This window comes from Myodes glareolus, chromosome 21, assembly GCF_982192425.1.
Source record: "Myodes glareolus chromosome 21, mMyoGla1.1, whole genome shotgun sequence".
Lineage (NCBI taxonomy): Eukaryota > Metazoa > Chordata > Mammalia > Rodentia > Cricetidae > Myodes > Myodes glareolus.
This window is the reverse complement of record NC_142046.1, coordinates 16,488,363-16,509,255: the sequence shown is the minus strand read 5'-3', so window position 1 is coordinate 16,509,255 and position 20,893 is coordinate 16,488,363. Positions and strand designations below refer to the sequence as shown.

Here is a 20,893-nt window from a genome sequence, read left to right as displayed (position 1 = left end):
AGGACCTGGCAGACCGGTATGGGATCAGATGTGTGTTATATACATAGGGCAGAGCCTGTTCCTGATCATGTCTTGTACCTGGATAAACAATGAGGTCAGTTCTGTATCATCAGGTATAAATTCAGCAGTTTCAATATGCAAAATAACTCTTCCTGCATATTGTGAGTCAGTAATTATATTAAGAGGTTCTTTAAAATCCCTAAGCACCATAAGGATGGCATATAATTCTGCCTTCTAGACAGAATCATAAGGACTTTATTCCACTTTACTCAATTCTTCTGATTTGTAACCTGCTTTCCCTGATTTATTAGCATCAGTATAAAATATACGGGCTCTGGTTATTGGAGCATCACGGACAATTCGAGGAAGGATCCAAGAAGTTCTCTTTATAAAGTTAAGTCTCTTGCTTTTTGGGTAATTGTTATTGATTTCTCCCAAAAAATTAGCACAAGCTCTTTGCCATGATTCGTTGTCTTCCCATAATTTTTTATTTCATCAATAGTGAAAGGCACTATAATTTCTGCTGGGTCTATACCTGCTAGTTGACGAAGTCTCAGTTTACCTTTTATAATTAATTCAGAGATCTTTTCTACATACGTTTTCAATTTTTTACTTGGTTTGTGTGGTAAAAAGATCCATTCTAAAATAGTATCTTCCCTCTGCATTAAAATTCCCGTAGGAGAAATTCTGGAAGGCAATATGACTAGAATGCAACTAAGATTTGGATCCACCCTATCTACATATGCCTCCTGTAATTTTTCCTCAACCATCGTCAGTTCCTTTTCTGCTTCAGCTGTTAACTCTCTGGGACTATTCAAATCTTTGTCACCATCTAAGGTTTTGTTTAAATGAATTATTAGATCAGGTGTTATCCCAACAGCTGGTCGTAGACTGGAAATGTCTCCTAATAATCTTTGAAAGTCATTAAGAGTTCACAACCGGTCTCTCCTGATTTGTGCCTTTTGAGTCTTAATTCTTTGTAAACCTATTTTATAACCTAAATAATTAACAGAATCTCCTCTCTGAATTTTTTCAGGAGCAATTTGCAATCCCCATTTAGGTAATACTATTTTTACTTCTTCAAACAGCCTTTCTAAGGTGTCTTTGTTTTGATCAGATATCAGGATATCATCCATATAGTGGTATATTATGGACTTAGGAAATTGTTTGCGTATAATTTTCAATGGTTGGCTTACAAAAATATTGGCACAGGGTGGGAGAGTTTAACATTCCCTGTGGGAGAACGGTCCACTGGTACCTCCTTGCAGGCTGAGAGTTATTATAGGTAGGCACTGTGAAGGCAAACTTTTCTCTATCTTTTTCTTGTAATGGTATAGTGAAGAAACAATCTTTCAGATCAATAACTATAAGAGGCCATCCCTTTGGTAATGGGAGGGCAGAGGAATTCCAGATTGCAGAGGGCCCATAGGTTGAATAACCTTGTTGATATCTCTAAGATTTGTCACCATTCTCCATTTACCAGATTTTTTTCTTAACAACAAATACAGGTGAGTTCCAAGGGCCGGTAGATTCCTTTATATGTCCAGCATCTGATTGCTCTTGTACTAGCTGTTCGAAAGCCTGTAACTTTTCCTCAGCTAAAGGCCACTATTTAGTCCATATTGGTTTCTCAGTCAACCATTGTAGAGGCATGGCTGTTGGTACCTCTGAAGGGCCATCAATTGTGTTGTGTTCTTGTATAGCTCTAATGGTTGGTTTCCGCCATCTGTAATATCTTGTAATATTGTCCTCAGAAATATAGGCTCTGGAAGCAGCAGGAATGTTAATTTGGGTATTCCATTGCTGCAATAGGTCACGGCCCCATAAATTCACTGCAATATTTGCTACATATGGCCTTAGTTTTCCTATTTGTCCGTCTGGACCTATACAATTGACCCATCTCATGCTTTGTCTTACTCGAGATAGGGTTCCAATTCCTAAGAACTGAATATCTACCTCCTGAAGAGGCCAATGCGGATGCCAAGATTCTGGAGTAATGATACCTACATCCACACCTGTGTCCAGTAAGCCAGTAATAAATTTGCCATTTACACACACTCTTAGCTGCGGTCTTTGTTCATTTATAGAAGTCTGCCAGAATATATGTTTACTTTGTCCTCTTAGAGTTCTTGATTCATTCACCACATTTAATTCATCCTTCAGGCCATTATTGCTTTTAACAGCAGGCATGGGGCATTCTAATTTCCCTGAAGAGGCATGTTCTCTGCAGTGATCGGAAATGACTGGACCACATTTGCCATGGGGGCCTTCGAGAGGCCCCCTATTGAGTTTCCCGATGGCAACGGGTTGCCCTGTTTATCTCTTGTTGACCTACACACATTCATCCAATGACTGCCCTTTCCACATCTCCTACATAAACCTGAAGGCTGAGTCCTCCTATTCCTGTTATTCCTAGAAGAGGCATTATTCCTGGAATTCCATTGTCTGCAGTCCCTTTTCATGTGTCCCATTTTGCCACAATGAAAGCATTTTGTAATCTGATGTCTCCTTTTACCTTTGGAAAATGCTTCTTGCACCCATGTTTCCTTGCCATAATCAAATGTATCAACATTCATTGTATGTAAAACCCATTCATCCAAAGGTGCTGATCTGATCTTTAAAGGCCCCAGGATCCTTTTGCATTCTACATTGGCATTCTCATAAGCCAAAGACTCAATTACTATATTTCTTGCTTCTGGATCAGGTATCCCTATTTGTACAGCCTTAGTTAGTCTTTGTAAAAAGTCACTAAAGGGTTCTCTCTGACCCTGTTTGACCCTGATATACGATTCTACTCTCTGACCTGAGTCTTGAACCCTGTCCCAGGCCCTTAGAGCTGCTGTAGCACATATGGATAAAATGTTTTCATCATAAAGAGCTTGTTCCTGAGGATCAGAGTAAAATCCTTCCCCTAGGATTTGATCTAGTGAAACCTCAATTCCTTCGCTGATACTTGTTGTTGTAAAAGTCTGGCCTCTTGTTTGAATAGGCATTTGAAATGCCATAAAGGTCTGTTCTTGAGGACAGCTGACGTTAATTATTCCAATCTTGAGGGGTGGCCCTGCTGCTCAGAGCCCAGGATTTTAACATCTCCCTAACAAAGGATAATTGTAGTCCATAATTCACAATTGCTTGTTTAAATTCTTTCAGATCATTCATAAGTATAGGCTCCCATGTTCTTTAATGATATGTTCTTTAATGATAGGGTTTTTGGAGCCGGTTATCTTTTCTGATGTTATTACTGGAAAGGCAGGTATAACTCTATGTAGACTGAGAGTTTTTTGAGGTGAATGTTGCCTTTCTACCTTTTGCTCCTGTTCATCAGAGTCTATGATTTCCTCAATCTTATTAAATCTGCTCACCATTGCCTTCTGTAAGTCCTGAATCTCCTGTCCAGTATTATGCTCCAAAGCCTTCATTAACGATTCTAAGGCATGGAGCTTGTCCGTCAGAGACACCATTTCCTCCTTGGACACAATCGCCTTCATTGATAATTCTAAGGCATGGAGCTTGTCCGTTAGAGATACCATATCCTCCTGGGACATAATCCTCATGGCATGTACTGTGCCTTCTTGTATGGAAATCCTGTCAATTAATCTATCATACCCTTTTGATAAAGTCCGATTTTCACATTCAATGGTTATAATCCTCTCAGCTAATGTTTCAGCACTTACAGTCATGGACTGGAGGTTACAAGTCATTTTGGTTGTCTCCTCCTCCAGAGCAGTGAAGCTCCCTTCTAAAGAAGCAATATCAGACTGTACCTTCTTGATATTTTGGTCAGTCGACTGAGTCATATCAGACAAAGATCTAGTCTCCTCCTTGAAAACTCCAAACTCTGATCTTGTCTCCTCCTTGAAAACTCCAAACTCTTTTTTTGAGGAGGTTGGTGTCAGTCTGAATGTCCTTAAGGTTTTAATCTCTGCCCTCAGCATTGCTGATTCAATCTTGAAGGACTGCATCGTCCTTATAAAATATCCAAACACCAGAAAAGCGACAAGTCCCAGAAATAACCAAGTAAGAGGAATATCAGAAACCTCATGGAAGATATCCTCCATGACGCAATTAAAAAGGCCATTGAATTTTTGAATAGTAATATTTTCTGACATGTTCAATCAAAAGAAATTGTATTTATTTATTTGTTTTCAACGGAAAAGAAAAATCTTACCTGTAATGACCCTTGCCTGCCAGTAAGTGGCGGGGGCGCACCTGAATCCACGTGGCAATGGCACCGACCCGGAAAGATTCTGAAATATATATACACTCAAATCCAGAGGTTACTTTCAGGCTAGCAGCGTAAGCCAAACTCAGCCAGGGCTGCAGGGAATACACTGCCTGAGTGGGGGTAGAGTTGCCACTTGCCCAAGTTCTGCGGTGTTTGCAGAAGCCAGAAAGTCCCTGGCCCGATTCTATTGAACAGAGCTGGATCCAGTGCAGGTTTTACTGTACAGGCCGTGGGGCTGCCAAGGTGCTGTGTGTGCTCAGGCTGCTAGGCCCGCGCCACGAGGTGGAAAAAAGGGCCCACGTCCGGGCGCCAAATAATGGCGAATCAATCCCACACCAATTATGTTTTAAGGGGGTATTTATTTTGGGGGGTAAAACTTACATACACCATAAACCATCAGGAAGGGAGCCTAGTAGCTGGAGTAGGAGCCGGGAGCAGGAGCTGGAACCAAGGGCCGGAACCAAGAGGCCGAGCCGAGCTTGCTGCTCTTCTTTTAAAGAGAAATACACCACGCCCCCATGGGTTAGTATTTCAGTGGCTATTGGCTGACGGAGCGGAAGGCGCTCCCGCAGCACTGTGGGCTTGTGCTTCAGTGACTATTGGCTGAAGCTGCGGAAGGTACTCCCGCAGCAATAATTAAAAATATAGGTTAATAGGTAATCATCTATAATAGTCAAGCTTGCAGTCATGTTAAGTCATATTATATATATATATGATAGAGAGAGAGACAAAGAGACAGAGAGAGAGACAGAGAGATTTCAAGTTAGATAGGGATTCTTCAAATCTTTCAAAGACCTACAGAATATGGCATTTAAAATGTTTAAGAACTTAGGACTTTTCATGACAGTGAGACACCATGTAGCTGCCAGAGAGAAGAGGCGCAAGCTGTCAGCCAGAACCTTGCTGGTAAGCTACAGTCATGTGGCAATGCACAGATCAATAGAAATGAGTTAAATCAAGATATAAGAGTTAGCCAATAAGAAGCTAGAGCTAATAGGCCAAGCAGTGATTTAATTAATATAGTTTCTTTGTGGTTATTTCAGGTCTGGGCATCTGGGAACAAAACTAATGGCCTCCTACTACAGATAGATAGATAGATAGATAGATAGATAGATAGATAGATAGATAGATAGGTAGGTAGGTAGGTAGGTAGGTAGGTAGATAGATAGATAGATAGATAGATAGATAGATAGATAGATAGATAGATAGATAGAAAGATAGTGTGGGGGCCAGTCATAAGCTAAGTCTGGGCAGGTTACCCAAAGGAAGCTCTTTACTTCCAACCATTATCACCTTGGACTCTGACCATCAATGAATTTAAATGGAGGCTGGAGTCTCAGTAGTTTACCCTGAGACAATGCCTGACTGCAGGAGGAACCACAAGCTGAGCTCACCAAACCCCTACCCAAGAACAGACCATTCAAAGAAAATGCTTGGCATTCCAAGTGCTGTACATAGAAACACTTGCCAGTGCACACTCACCAGGACACCCTAGACAAATGTCAGCCAATCAGGGGGTCTTAAAACCTCAGAAACCCCTCACTCCCACCTTTACTACTATAAAACCCTATTCTAATTGAGCTCGGAGCTCTCCCATTATTTCAATACATTGGACATGCCGAGAGACCAAGTTTGCAAACTTGATTAAGATAAAGGCTGTTTTTTTTTTAAAAAATATATTATTTATTTATTTTATATACACTATTCTGTCTGTGTGTATGCCTGCAGGCCAGAAGAAGGCACCAGACCCCATTACAGATGGTTGTGAGCCACCATGTGGTTGCTGGGAATTGAACTCAGGACCTTTGGAAGAACAGGCAGTGCCCTTAACCTCCGAGCCATCTCTCCAGCCTCCCCTCTTTGCTTTTTCATATGGGACTCTTGGTTTCCTTGTGGGGACCTTGTGGATTTGGGCATAACAATAGATAGAGTAGAAAAGGGGGCAGGGGGAGGCAATAGTTACCTCTTCAGAAGAGAGGTGGGCAGAGAGAGACAGAGAGGAAGAGGGGAGGAGAGAAGGTACAAGGCAGGGGTTAGGGGGAGGTTAGGGGTGGACAGAGCTTGTCTCTTAAAGGCACAGAGTATCCAGGGAAGGTCAACAAATGCCATGGACCACCCCAATCAGATATGCGGGTCCCTGGGACGAGGGTCCTTGAAGGCTAGGTGGGTAAGGATTTGGTGGTGACAAACAGAAAAAAACACAGAGGCAGTTTGAATCTGGATGTATTTTACAGCTTTTAAGCAAGAATTTTTATACATAATGAAACAAGTATTAAAATTCTTAAAAGATGTGTTTAGTGAAGCAATCACAGATAGGACTGATAACATCATTGTCATTTGGCAGAGTCAAATACAAAATCATCCAAGGCTAATTTCCAAGGTACATTTCTAAGAACAGGTTAATAAATTTTTATGGTCAGTTATTGTTTAACAACTAGTTTTTGAATAGTGTTATCATAAGTTTTATTATTTATTTATTTATTTTTGGTTTTTTGAGACAGGATTTATTTGTGGCTTTGGAGCCTGTCCTGGAACTATCTCTTATAGACCAGGCTGGCCTCAAACTCACAGAGATCCACCTGCCTCTGCCTCCCGAGTGCTGGGATTAAAGGCATGCGCCACTGCTGCCCGGCTAGTTTTACTTTTTTAAAACAAGGTTTAATTTTCTTTTATGTGTATGAGTATTTGTCCTACATATAAGTATATACACCATGTACATGAGGTACCCACTGAGGTTGAAGGCTTCAGATTCACAGGAACTGGAGTTATACCACCCATATGTGTCTAGGAACTGAACTCATGTCCTTTGCAAGAATAGCAGGTGCTTTTAACTGAGAACCAGCCTGCCTCCATCTTAGACTTGAATGTCTAAGTGGGACTCTTGGTTTCCTTGTTGCCTACTGCAGCCAGGCATTGTCTCAGGGTAAACTATTGAGCCAACACGGAAAGAAACCACGAAAGAAAGAGGTTTGAAAGAGAATGGTTCCCATAGGTATGGCACTATTAGAAGATGTGGCTTTGCTGAAAAAAGTCACTGTTGTGGTGGGCACTGAGGTCTTTGTTCAAGCTGTGCTCAGTGTGACACAGTTTCTTCTGCTGTCTGAAGATCAAGATAATGAAACTCTCGGCTCCTTCTTCAGCATTGTGACTGCTTGCATGCTGCCATTGCCACCTGACATGATAGTGGACTAAATTTCTGAACTGTAAGCCAGGCCCAATTAAATGTTTTCCTTTATATGAGTTGTCACAGTAGCCAGGCAATGGTGGTGCGCACCTTTAGTCCCAGCACTCAGGAGGCAGATGCAAGTGGATCTCTGTGAGCTCAAGGCCAACCTGGTCCACAAAGTGAGCTCCAGGACAGCCAGGACTGTTACAAAGAGAAAAACTGTGTACCGATAAACAAACAAAAGAAAGAAAGAAAGAAAGAAAGAAAGAAAGAAAGAAAGAAAGAAAGAAAGAAAGAAAGAAAGAAAAGAAAAGAAAAGAAAAGAAAAAGAGTTGACATGGTCATGGTGTCTTTTCACAGCAATAAAAACCCTAAGAGGAGACAGCCTGTGAATATGAATAAATCTTGCTTTAATCTGGCCATGATTTGAGTAGTGGTCTTTCTCCTGCATCTATGAGATTAACATAACCACTGAGTCAATAACTCATGGCCCCAACTCACGATAGTTTCATTTGTAATGCCTCCTCCAACTTGAAGTAGTCCAAATAGTCACTGATAGATTGTGACAGGTCTTGTGACAAGCCGGGTAGTGGTGGCGCATACCTTTAATCCCAGCACCCAGGAGGCAGAGGCAGACAGATCTGTATGAGTTCTAGGCCAGCCTGATCTACAAAACTAGTTCCAGGATCGCCATGGCTACAACACAGAGAAACCCTGTCTCAAAATCATAAAAGGGAGCTGGAGAGTTGGCTCAGCAGTTAAGAGCATTGACTGCTCTTCAGAGAACCTAAACTACATGGCAACTAATAACTGCCTGTAACTCCACGATCCGACACCCTCACACAGGCATACATACAGGCAAAACATTAGTGCACATAAAATAAAAATAAATAATTTTTTTAAAATGTGACAGGGAAAGACAGTGCAGAGTTTCCTCCATCTTGTATTTTTGCTGAGGCCATTTCAGGTTTAACTAAAGTTTGATTTCCTTGATGGAGAATCCCTTGGGAAATTACCCAGCTCTAACATAGGAAGCTGAGGTCAAGATGCCCCAACTAACTTCTCTTAGCTCCTGTTACACTGCCTGTTTGTGTAGAACCCCCTCTCGGAAACCACTTATATTAGCTCATTTGTGTAGCCCTTCCTCTGCAGCTTCAGAATTAGGTAGCAGGATGTGGGTTTTTGCCTTTAAAAGTCTCTTGCTCAGCACTTGCCTGTAGTCCCAGGGGAGACAGAGGCAGGAGGATCTCTGTGAGTTCGAGGCCAGTCAGGTCTACAGACTAAGTTCCAGGACAGCCAGAGCTATTCAGAGAAACCCTGGCTCGAAGAACAAAAAATAAAATAGAAAAACGTCATCTTGCTCTAAATGCTCAGGGCTACCCTTGGGTCCCTAAACACCCGAGTGCAGTCCCAGCTGGCTAGAATAAAGACTTTTTTTCTCTCTTTCTCTCTCTCTCTCTACTTTTTTTTTTTTTTTTTTTTTTTTTTTTTTTTTTTTTTTTTTTTTTTTTTTTTTTGTCTTTTGAGACAGGGTTTCTCTGTAGCTTTGGAGCCTGTCCTGGAACTAGCTCTTGTAGACCAGGCTGGCCTTAAACTCACAGAGATCCACCTGCCTCTGCCTTCCAAGTGCTAGATTAAAGTCATGTGCCACCATCCCAGCTTTCTTTTACTTTTTTAAAAAAATTATTTATCTTTATTTTGTATGCATTGGTGTTTTGCCATGGGTCCCCAGGAACTGGAGTTACAGACAGTTTTGAGCTGCCATGCAGGTGCTAGGAACTGAACCCTGATCCTCTGGAAGAGTAGCCAGTGCTCTCAACTGCTGAGTGAGCTCTCCAGTCCCTGAAATAAAGATTTCAATTGATAATAAACTCTATGTGGTCATGTCTGGTGGGCTCCCTGCAACAAGAGTAATAAAAAATTCAAGTTGTGGTGTATTCTTTACTGAAATTGACAATGGAAATGAATAACTGATCAATTGCTATGTATGATGCTTACGCATTATGTTGAATAATAACGAACACAAGAGACACACCATAAATCCCAAGGATTTGGAGTTCTAGCACAGACTGGGCAACTCTATGGTGAGAGAAGTAGTGGAGGCCATCTGAGCAGCAGTTAGGCCGGGTAAGTGTGGAGAATGAGGGGCTACAAGATGGCTCCAGGACATCTTCGGGAATTCTAAAGTTTTTTTTTTCTCTTTTGGTTTTTTTGAGATAGCGTTTCTCTGTGTAGCTCTGGCCGTCTTGGAACTTGCTCTGTAGACCAGGCTGTCCTTGAACTCAAAGGTTCACCTATCTCTGCCTCCTGAATGCTGGGATTAAAATTATGCACCACCAACGTCTGACTTTAGAATGTTTTAAGATCTTGGCTGCACAGTGGTGGCGTATGCCTTTAATCCCAGTACTCGGGAGGCAGAGACAGGCGGATCTCTGTGAGTTCAACGCCAACCTGGTCTACAAGAGTGAATTTCAGGACAGGATAGCAAAGCTACAGAGAAACCCTGTCTCGAAAGTTTTAAGATTAGAGACAGTTACACAGAAGTATGAAGTTGAAATGTGTCAAATCAGAAGTCCACCACAGTGATTATACTATAAAATAAAAGGAAAATGGTAAAAAATTGATAGTAATTATTGTTGCAAGACATACAGTAATTCTTTTGGAGGGGGTCCATTTCAAATAGAAACCGTGGCTTTTATATTATCTATTATAATGCAAAGAACGTAGAGCTCAGTCACACTTGACCAAATATCTAAAATTACCAGACTTTGTTGTTTTTGTTGTTTTTTCTGTGGTGTGTGTGTGATATTTTTGTTTGTTGTTTTGAGACAGGCTGGCCTGGAATTTATTTTGCAGACCAAGACGGCCTTGAATTCAGAATTTATTAGACGTCTGCCTGTCCCCGTCTCATGTTTTTCTTCCCCACACAAAGAAAATACTGACATATAAAACTCACAATGTGGGAGCTAGAGAGATGCCCCACAGTTAAGAGCACTGACTGCTCTTCCAGAGACCCTGACTTGATTCCCAGCACCCACAATGTGACAGGGCAAAGCAGTGCAGAATACAAGAATACTCTTGTATTCTTGCTGAGGCCATTTCAGACTTAACTAGAATTTGATCTCCTTGATGGAGAATCCTGTGGAAAATTACTCACTTCTATTCTAGGAGCTTAAGGTCAAGATGCCCTAGCTAATTTATTCTAGTTTCTCAAGCAGAACCTTGTCCGGCTAACTGATTTCCTTAGCTTCTGTTAATCTACCTGCTTGTGCAAATGTCACCTCTTCCACCCCACCCCCAAGCTGCAGAATGAGATACCAGGATGTGGTTTTGCCATTAAAAACCTCTTGGCTGGGCTGGAGAAATGACTCAGAGGTTAAGATCACTGACTGCTCTTCCAGAGGTCTTGAGTTCAATTCCCAACAACCATGATGGCTCACAACCATCTGTAATGAGAACTGGTGCCCTATTCTGTATTCATAATAAAACTGTATTCATGGCCTGGAGAGATGGCTCAGAGGTTAAGATCACTGACTGCTCTTCCAAAGGTCCTGAGTTCAAATCCCAGCAACCACATGGTGGCTCACAACCATCTGTAATGAGATCTGATGCCTTCTTCTGGCCTGCAGGCATACATGCAGGCAGAACACTACACATAATAATAAAATAATAAAACCTGTATTCATAATAAAAACATAAGTCTTAAAAAACACAAAAACCCTTTTGGTTTAGTAACTCTAGTCCAGGGAATCCAAAGTCCTCTGCTGGACATTGCACAGGTACACATAAAATAAAAACAAACAATAACAACAAAACCCCATAATATGCATCTAAGAATGAGAATTCTAGGCTGATCATGTAGCTCAGTTGGTAGAGTTTGTTCCTAGAATGAGTCAGGACCTAGGCTTGATCCCCAACACTGAATAAACCAGGCATGGTGATATACATACTTATAATCCCAGCACTTGGGAGGTCGAGGCAGGAGGTTTTCCTCTGATACACAGCAAGTTCTGGGCTAGACTGGACGACGTTTGATGCCAATGCCAGCCCCCTGGCAGCAGCTACCCATCAGCAGCTGCCCATGTATCTCTGTGCACTGGTCTTCTCCAAGCCCTTTGCAGGATAGTGCTGATGGACGATGGTGGCAAGTAGCAACAGGCTGTCCCAGACCTTAGTCCAAGCAAGCTGGGGGCAGGGTGACTGCTGAGAGTTCAAAGCCATTGGAAGCTCTCTAGTGAATGCTCAAGCCAGTCCCCAAGCAAACAAAACAATTTTCCATTTACAGATCTTTGGTTGTGATGAGCCAGCCTGGGCTTTAACGCCATCTTATAATAAAAGCAAACTAGGTTCACTCCTGTTTATGATTATCCCTGGTCTTCAAAGACTGGGCTATGTCCTACCTATATCCTCAACTATTGCCTGTTCCAGGAAACAGCAACCAGGATGGTTTGTTTTAAAACCATCTTTGTTTGTGACCATCATGCAACCCTACGTTTGCTTCCAAAGGTTATTCTAAGCAACTGTTGTTGCGATCAGCTTTTTATGTTCTGCCTCTATAACCCCATCTATTTGTCTGCCAAATCCCATTTGGAAACCCCTTATTCCTGGTCTAGGAAAAACCTCACCTTGCCTATGTCCAACGCTGACCTCTTGAGCACTGCTTTAGGGGAGGCAGCTCGTGTACACAACAAAAAATGCTTGCATTAACTAATTGCTTGCTTTAATTAATTTGGCCATGGTGGTTTGGGTTGGTGGTCATTCTCCTTGCATCTTTGGGATTAGCATGGTTTGGGCTCTTTACTCCTTAGGGTTAACTGTATTTAGCTGCAAAATAATTTATTTTATTTTCCAAGAACTTTACATAATGCATATTGATATTTCTTCCTTCAACTCCCCTAGCTTCATATCTTATTTATTTTTATTTGTTGTTATTAATCATCCCCTGAGTTCAGTTAGAGCTACCCACATGCCCATGTGTGTGTGTGTGTGTGTGTGTGTGTGTGTGTGTGTGTGTTGTGTGACAGCCACTCCTAGCTGTCACATTTCCCCAAAGGAGAGTAACTCTTCCCTCCTTCAACTGCCATCAACTGCCAATAGCTTATCTGATAGGGTTGGGACCTTGGGGTCCCTCCCCTCCCCCACCAGTGCTGGAATTTTGACTGGCTTGATGTGCTGGTAACCACAAATGCCGGGATCTCATTTATGCACCAGTCATGCCATGTCCAGTTCACAGCTCTCCTGCCCACCTGCTGGTTCTTACACTCTTTCTGCCTTCTTTGAGCCTTGGCTAGTGGGAGGTCGATGTAGCTGACTCCCTACATCTGAGTACTCACTCATACTGGGCACATTGGCCAGTTCTGAGTCTCTGCATTAACTGCTACCCACAGCAAGAAGAAGCTTCTCTGGCCAAAGAGAGAGAGCAGCATGAATCGTCTCTGTGGGACTGGGGCATCTGGCCAACTCCAAACTCCTATTTGGCTCTTTGAGATAAGGTCTCACTCTGCATCCTACCTGGCTTGGAATTCACTCTATAGCCCCAGCTTGCTTGGAACACCTGGTAATCTGCCTCCATCTCCCAAGTGCTACGATTAAGGGTAAAATCCAATTATACATAAAAGTTTGTTAGACTTATATTGCTTATAGAAAAAACAAGGGTGGGGGACTGGAGAGCTGGCTTAGAGGTTAAGAGCACTGGCTGCTCTTCCAGAGGACCCGAGTTCAATTCCCAGCACCCATATGGCAGCTCACAACGGTCTATAACTCCATCCTAGGGGATCTGGCTCCCTCACATGGACATACCTACAGGCAAAACACCGAGGCACTTAAGATCATAATATAAATTGTAAAAAAATAAAAGGTTTGAAAGATTGTAAGGAGTCACAGGGGCTTCAGAGACATTTTTGTGGGCTGCAGGAAATATTTGACTTCATTTTCAACCACAGAAAAAGCAGTAAAAATCATGTTTTATGACTGTCGGTGTAAAGACAAAAAAACTGGTACATGGAAGACATCTTCACCAGCCTAGAACTTTCTGGTCCTGATTCCATATGACAAAACATTTTGTGCTCCTTGTAACTAGCCTGGGGTGTCCCTAAGCATAAGCTACTGTGTTCAGAATTATGAGTATTTTCTCTTTTCATTTTATCTTTCTGTGTATGTGTCCCACTTAAGGAACAGGGTCTGAGGAGGCATGAAGAGGACATCTGTTCTGATTGCCTAGGACTGGAGATGCAGACAGCTGTAAGCTGCAAAGCTGATAACAGGAAATGAACTTGGGTCCTCTGAAAGACTACGTTTTTAGGTTTTTTTTTTTTCCTTTTTGGTGTTTTGAGACAGGGTTTCTCTATGAAACAGTACTGGCTGTCCAGGCTGGCCTCAAACTCACAGAGCTCTGCCTGCCTCCCAAGTGCTAGGATTTTTTTTTCTCCAAGTGCCAACACTGCCTGCCCAGACCAATTTTCTTCTTCTTTTTTTCTTTTTTAATTTATGTACATTGGTGTTTTGCCTGCATGAGGGTGTCAGGTATCCTGAAGATGGAGTTATAGACAGCTGTGGGCGGCCTTGTGGGTGCTGGGAATTGAACCTGAGTCCTCTGGAAGAACAGCCAGTGCTCTTAATCACTGAGTCATCTCTCTAGGCACAGACTAATGTTTCTCGTGCTCAATGAGTAACTTAGCATTTATGTACTTTCATGATTAAAACAACATGGTATTTAGCTGAAATCTAAAATCTGTGTAATGAATTCTGAAAGGATCTGTATCATCGGGTACATGAATAGTTGGCTAGTTCCTATCATCTCATTTCCCCTCATTTCTGGAAATTCCCCTCATTCGGAGCCTTTTTTTAAAAAAAAGTATCATATAAATATGGTATTTTAAAAACCATGCATACACATAATACTTTTAATTTGAAACCTTTTTTTTAAAATTTAATTTTGATAGAAATCTTTGACAAAACGAAAAAAAAAACCCTTAAAGCAAGAAGATAACAGTCAGCCTCGTGCTGCTTCCTGATTGGCCTAAGCCCCTAACGGTCATTTGCTGACTTTAAACCACGCCCCCTTTCTGGAACGTTCCTTAGAGTCCTACCACCATGCTTTTCAGGCGGATTTCTCATTCTGCCTTAAGGTTCTTCAGGGGTAGGACGGTCTTTGACCCACCTGCTACCTATTGCCTTGTTATTTGTGGCACTGGTGATGGAGCCCAGTGCTGCAGTAGGCTAGGTAAGTGCTCTCCCGTGTTACCTCCTTACACCCTCTGACCTCCCTTTATTTAGATTTTTTTAATTTATAAGTATTTTTTTTGGTGACTGTAATGTAGGCCTCGAATTCGAATTCGCATTTTGTAGGATGCTGGCATTCAGGTCCGGGTCCTCTGGCATCAAGCCTCTAAGTGCTGTGATTACAGGCGCGTTGCGGTTGTAAAATGATTTCACCATCATGCTGGGCTTAAGAAAGTGATTTTTTTTTACTAAATTCCTGGTTTTTAGGGGAGAGGTGTGGGTGGACCAGCTATCTCTGGGGACTCTGGAGTGACTGCGTGTCTTCTGTTAGTGGGACCTGTTCTAACGGGTCGGAAACACAAGGACTAAACCGTGTAGCTGCCCTGAACTTGGTGGCTCACAGTAGTGCTGTTCTCTGCGTCAAGACATTTTACTGTCTAGGTCTGGTCTCTAACAGAGAAGCCGCCTTCAGCGGCTCAGACGTTAGGAAGCAAGAGAGGCAAAGGGAGACCGCAGCTACGTAAGTAAACGTCAGACCCGACCGGGGGCGGAGCAAAGGCCAAGATGGGGCAAAGTCTGGGGCGGGGCAAAGTCCGGGGCGGGGCAAAGCTCGGGGCGGAGCAAAGGCCAAGATGGAGCAAAGTCCAGGGCGGGGCAATGTCCGGGGCGGGGCGCGGCACCGCAGCTAACTCACGGCTTCTTTGGACAGGAACTCTTGATTGGTTGTACTTCCCCCTTCAGCCCGGAAGTGACGGCAGCTCACTGGCCTTTGCTAGGCCTGTGGCTCCCCGCCGTTGCTTTCCCCGTGGCCCGCCCTCTTGGCGTTCCAAAACAAAAAGGCTGTGGCTGGGGTGGCATGGGGGCGGTACCCACTCGCGCGGCGGTAGCGGGTTGGGCGCAAGGTTCTGCCTAGCACTTCCGCCAGCGGCTAGTTGTCGGGGCCGAGGCATGGAGGAGGGCTAGCAGGCTGCGGCGAGACCGAACGGGGCCGAGCCGGGCGAGAAGCGCGGCGGGCAGGCCACGAGCGGGCGAACAGGCGTGCGCGAGGCGGGGCGCGCGGCATATTGCCGATGGTAAGCGCGCGACCCGCGGGGTAGGGCGCCACTCCAACCCTTCTTTTCGTAGAGCAGCGCGCGACGAGAGCTGCGCGGCCTCGGGCGGGCAGTGCTTGGTGCTTTCCGCACTCCAGGCCTGCCTCGGGAGCCCTGCCGGTCTGGCTTCAGCGCCGCCGGCTCTGGGCTGCGATGCACTGCAAGGGCTCTAAACAGGGCCTCGGGAGGAGGGAGGTCTTCTCCAGGGAAGGGGCCGGCGGGATGTAGCCCTCTGTCCTGGCGTCGCTTCCGCACAGGCACCGGGTCGCGCGTCCTGCGACCCCAGGTGTTGGCAGTGCTGACGGCCTCCCGCTCACCCATGGCAGACGCTATCAAAGGAGGGCCTACCTGGATCCCGGTTGGGGGGCAGCCCCTGGACAAGTGAGGGCATCAGTGTTACAGTGTTCCCCTTAGTGCACTGTAGTGTCTGCGGATGTGTTGTCTAACCTGATGGAGGTAACTCACCAGGTGACAATGCAAGGTTGACGCAAAGCCCAGGTGAAATGCTTAATGTAAGGGGCGCTTTATCAGTTTTATTTTATTTTTAATTTCAGAAATGTTCTTTTTTGGGGTCAAAGTGTGAGTATATCTGAATGCAGAGAGCCTCGTCTATTCACAAATAAACCCAGGATAAATAAGCCTCAACAAAGAGGATCTCTTCTGTAGGACTTTCTGCTAAGGTAATTGTCTTTTTAAAATAATCACTTCTTTTTTATTTTTTTGATAAGTATCAAGTACTGGAATTACAAAAATACAGAATTAATTCCATGCCCTGACACTGAATTGCAGACAAGTAAACCAAACCACCTTGATCAGGAAAGAAGGCAATAAAAAGGTGGATATAGGAGTTTCTCAAAGACCCTGGAAAAGAGACAGGACTCCCAGATCGCTGGCATTCAAGGTTGTGTGGTACACTGGTCTCAGCAGGTGTTCTTTCAGAATCACTAGTAGAGTGCATTATATTACCAACTTGGTAGCTTACGTTCCCTAATAAGAAGTGTGTATTGGTATGAAGAGTGATTGTTGAAGGCAGATGGCGAGCCTCAGTTAAAGGAATGCCAGACACCATAGTAGGAGATGGGAATAGCAAGAGAATGAAGCAAGGTTATAAGGGCTTGTGTGTGGATGGAACTCAGTGATACGAATGTTATCCCCAAACTGGCTTTGGAAGTCTTACTTTGTTCAGTAACCTCTAGGCAACATTTTGTAGGAAGAATTGGAGGTTGGACAGATGAGGCAGAGAGATGAAATTTCTTCAGTAATTCAGACAAATGATGACAGTGAACCAAGACTGAGTGATACTGAGAAGAAAGGAGAAATGTTAGGACTGATGAAGCAAAACAAGAGGGAAAAAACAAGGTGATGATAATGATAAGGTTAATGCTTTGGGAATGGAATGGGTGGCAGTAATATCAATGTAGGGGAACATGTTGTTATAAGATTTTTTCTTTTTGAAATCTCATCTTTAAGTTTTCTATCTGTATTTTAATGTTTAGAGCTACTCTAAATTGTTTAGAAGTGTGAAGAAAGTATACTTAAAGTATATTCTGTAGTAGGTGTAAAAGTAACTATTTTTTATGTTTATATGTATGTGTGTAGGGAGAGTAAATGTCCCTGCCAAGGCCAGAGGTGTCAGATCCTTTGGAGCTGGAGTCCACAGGCAGTTATGAGCTGCCTGACATGGGTGCTGGGAATCGAACTCTGGTCCTCTAATCATGAGGGTGTTTTTGTTTTGTTTAAGACAGGGTCTCTACATAGCCTTGGCTGTCCTGGAACTCAACTTTGAGACTCTGCTCCCCTTGAAGTCACAGAGATCTGCTTGTTTCTGCCACAGAAGTGCTGGGATTAAAGGCCTGGCTATATTAATGGTTTGGTTTGGTTTGGTTTGAGACAGGGTTTCTCTGTGTAACATCTCTGGCTGTCCTGGAACTTGATTTGTAGATTCCCTTGCCTCTGCCTCCTGAGTGCTGGGATTCAAGGCCAATGGCACCACCACTTGGCGATTAATTTTTTTTTTTTTTTACCCCTTCTGGGTTAGTCTGGTATAACCAGTTTTTAGTTTTTTAATTTATTTTATATGTATGAGTACTCTATTTGCATGTATGCCTGCATGCCAGAAGTGAGGATCAGATCCCACTATAAATGATTATGAGCCACCAGTGGCTGCTGGGAATTGAACTCAGGACTTTTGGAAGAGCAGCAGCCAGTGCTCTTAACTGCTGAGCCATCTCTCTAAGCCTTATTAATGATTTCTTATAGCAGAGATTATAGACTATGCATTGTAGAGTGTTCTTTACTAAAAACCCGCTTGCTGCCAGATGGCCATATCTAAACATTCAGTGACTCTGATTAGTTTTCCAATCCTTTGATATTTCCTCTTTCTCAGTGAAAGGAGACTCAAAAACTTTCTTTGATTTATTTTACCTATATGAGTGCTCTATCTGTATGTGTGACTTTATGCCAGAGGAGGGCATCAGATCCCATTACAGATGGTTGTGAGCCACCATGTGGTTGCTGAGAATTGAACTCAGGACCTCTGGGAGAATAGCCAGTGCTCTTAACCACTGAACCATTTCACCAGCCCAACATTTTTTTCTAATTGCTTTTTTCCATAAAATTTAGTCCCACCAATAAATATAGTCTTTCTATAATACATATATATATATATATATATATATATAACATTTATTTATTTATTATGGATAGAATATTCTGTCTGTATGTCTGCAGGCCAGAAGAGGGCACCAGACCTCATTACAGATGGTTGTGAGCCACCATGTGGTTGCTGGGAATTGAACTCAGGAGCTTTGGAAGAGCAGGCAATGCTCTTAACCACTGAGCCATCTCTCCAGCCCCCTCATGCATATATTTTTGTTATACAGGAGTAAACTTTTGTCACAGATTGGCTTTTCTCTTAAGAGTTTTACCACCTGATCAGAATGCATGAACTACGGTCATGGAGTTTATGGGATGAATTTAAAGAAATTTGCTTTTAAATTTTTCCTTCATTTGGCTAATAGTTTACATAAATTAGAAAGTTTGTGTGTGTGTTTTCCCTTTCTAAATTCTGGTTTTTGGAGGCAATTTCTAAAAAGTCTAGTCCCATAGTCTGAGGGGCTAAGATTAAGCTCCACTGCCTACAACAGAAAATAACTATTGTACTTGAAGTTCTTAGGTATGTTCTTTCTCATTTTTTCACTTATTTGTATTACTATAATTGAATTGTGTTGATTTATTATTGTCTTACTAGTCAATATTATTTATCCTGTTCAAATTTTTTCAGCTTTAACTATGTGCTTTTTCATAGACTGGCAGTTCTGGATCCTCTAGGCTCATTCTTCATTTTTACCTGCATTAACCTATGTATTTATTGCATATCAGGGTACACGATATACTTTTTATTCAACCACAGTACACTATTTACTACAGTGGACTTTCTGTTAGTTTTTATATACACTTAGTTATAGTTATACAAATTATATTTCTTCTAGAGAGCCTTCAAACTGGCTTTGATGCCTCTTGGTAATCTTTTTACTCTTGGTACTTTTTTTTTGGAGACTGCTAGGAGTTGGAAGATCATCTTAAAACCCTTTAAATTGGAGTTTGGATGGTGAAGGATGGTTGAGAGTATATAAAAAACTTGGTAGCAATAGGTTGTGACCTTTTGTAACTATTAGGAGTTCATAGTTGGTTGAAGAGCAGTGAGTATAGAGCAGCAATTTGTTTATATCTTGTCAAATAACAGGAAATAATCTTACTATTTCTTACTATTGTGTCTTACTATTGGTATAGATTTATATGTATTTCTGGAAGTTTCTAGAACTGCTTTTTAGGAATATGAAAAATTTTAGCTTTTTAAGTTATTGGGAGACTCTAAAATCTGTAGCTTGAAAATATTAATTTGTGTCTTTATCTGATTTTACATCAGTACTGTGTAGTTTGAACCTATTTTGGCACATAATGGCATACCCCTTAGTGAGTGTTGTGACTAACAGAATGTATTCAGAATTTTTGCTAATGTTGGGAATCAAACCCAGGGATTCCATGTGGGACAAGTACTCTTGCCACTATGCTTCACCCCTACCCTGCTTTCATATTTGGGGTTAATCAGTTTTGGAAAGATGGCCATTAGAACATTTGGCTCTGGAAACAGTTTTTTAGGTGACTTGGATCACAAGTAGAAAGTATGTCTGTTCTGCATAAAGAGTAAGTCTTGAGTGTTCATTTTCCTGTTACAGGTACAGAATGAGCACATGCTGTTGGTGTACTCCAGGTGGTACTTCCACCGTTGATGTCCTAAAGTGCTATGCATCTAGCACTGGATCAAGTGAATTTCAAACAGCTGATGAAGACCTCTGCTACTGCTTAGAGTGTGTGGCTGAGTACCACAGAGCCAGAGATGAGGTGCCATTCTTACACGAGGTAATTTGCAGTAAATTCTAACCAGGAAATCGTAAGTGTAGTTGTTAAACACATTCAGGAAAATGATGCTGTATGACTAAAACTTTGAAATCTAGTACAGTTCTAGTACCTAACTTCCTAGTATATAACAGTTGCTGTAAATACTTACTGATGCCATTGAATCGAATCTTTAAAAGTACAGTTTTATGTCAGTTGTAGTTATTTTGGCATAAAACAGTTTTACAAAGTCATTTCTTGCACTCAGGAAGTAGGGCAGGATAATTGCAAGTTGTAGGCCTACCTGGTTAGACCCTGTTTCCAAAAAGCAAAGAATGTTTTCATTTTTATTGAGATACTTATAAACTCTAAAGGCAAGTATGTTAGGTTTATTACATTTATCTGATAAAGAACAGATAGTAGATGTACCATATATGGGAAAGTGTTTTTGATGTCTGTGATGTATTCCTGCCTCTGTTCCTATATTTGCCTGTGTAAGCCAGAGTTTGGTATTGTCTGTCTTCCTTGATTGAGCTCCATCTTATATTTTGAAACAGGGTCCCTTTACTGGTAGGTTGGCTGGCCAGCAAGCTCCAGAGATTCACCTGTCTCATCCTGGCACTCAGGTTACAGACACATGCGGGTGCACCCAGCTTTTATATGAGTGCTGGAGATTTAAATTCAGGTCCTCAAGTTTGCAAGGAAAGCACTTCACTGACTGAGCATCTCCCCATCCTTAATTTTTATGCTGAAACTATTCGATGTCTTTGTGTATAAACTTATATTTAAGGA

At 42.3% G+C, this 20,893-nt stretch overlaps 1 protein-coding gene across 5 annotated transcripts in view; it reads left to right on the top strand.

The window, feature by feature from the left end:
- Positions 1 to 12,831: 12,831 nt before the first annotated feature.
- Setx (senataxin) overlaps positions 12,832 to 20,893 on the top strand; it is a 61,825-nt gene continuing 53,763 nt past the window's right edge. Inside the window, exons 1-4 of one of the 5 annotated variants that reach the window (XM_048431893.3) lie at positions 12,832 to 12,985; positions 16,258 to 16,383; positions 16,914 to 17,062; positions 19,942 to 20,125. In XM_048431893.3, the coding sequence (XP_048287850.3) occupies positions 16,935 to 17,062; positions 19,942 to 20,125 (312 nt within the window). In that variant the 5' untranslated portion in view covers positions 12,832 to 12,985; positions 16,258 to 16,383; positions 16,914 to 16,934. Of the gene's footprint in view, positions 12,986 to 14,493; positions 14,614 to 15,489; positions 15,686 to 16,257; positions 16,384 to 16,913; positions 17,063 to 19,941; positions 20,126 to 20,893 lie in introns of those variants that run through there. The other 4 variants (XM_087899796.1, XM_048431891.3, XM_048431896.3 and 1 more) reach the window with 4 other exon arrangements.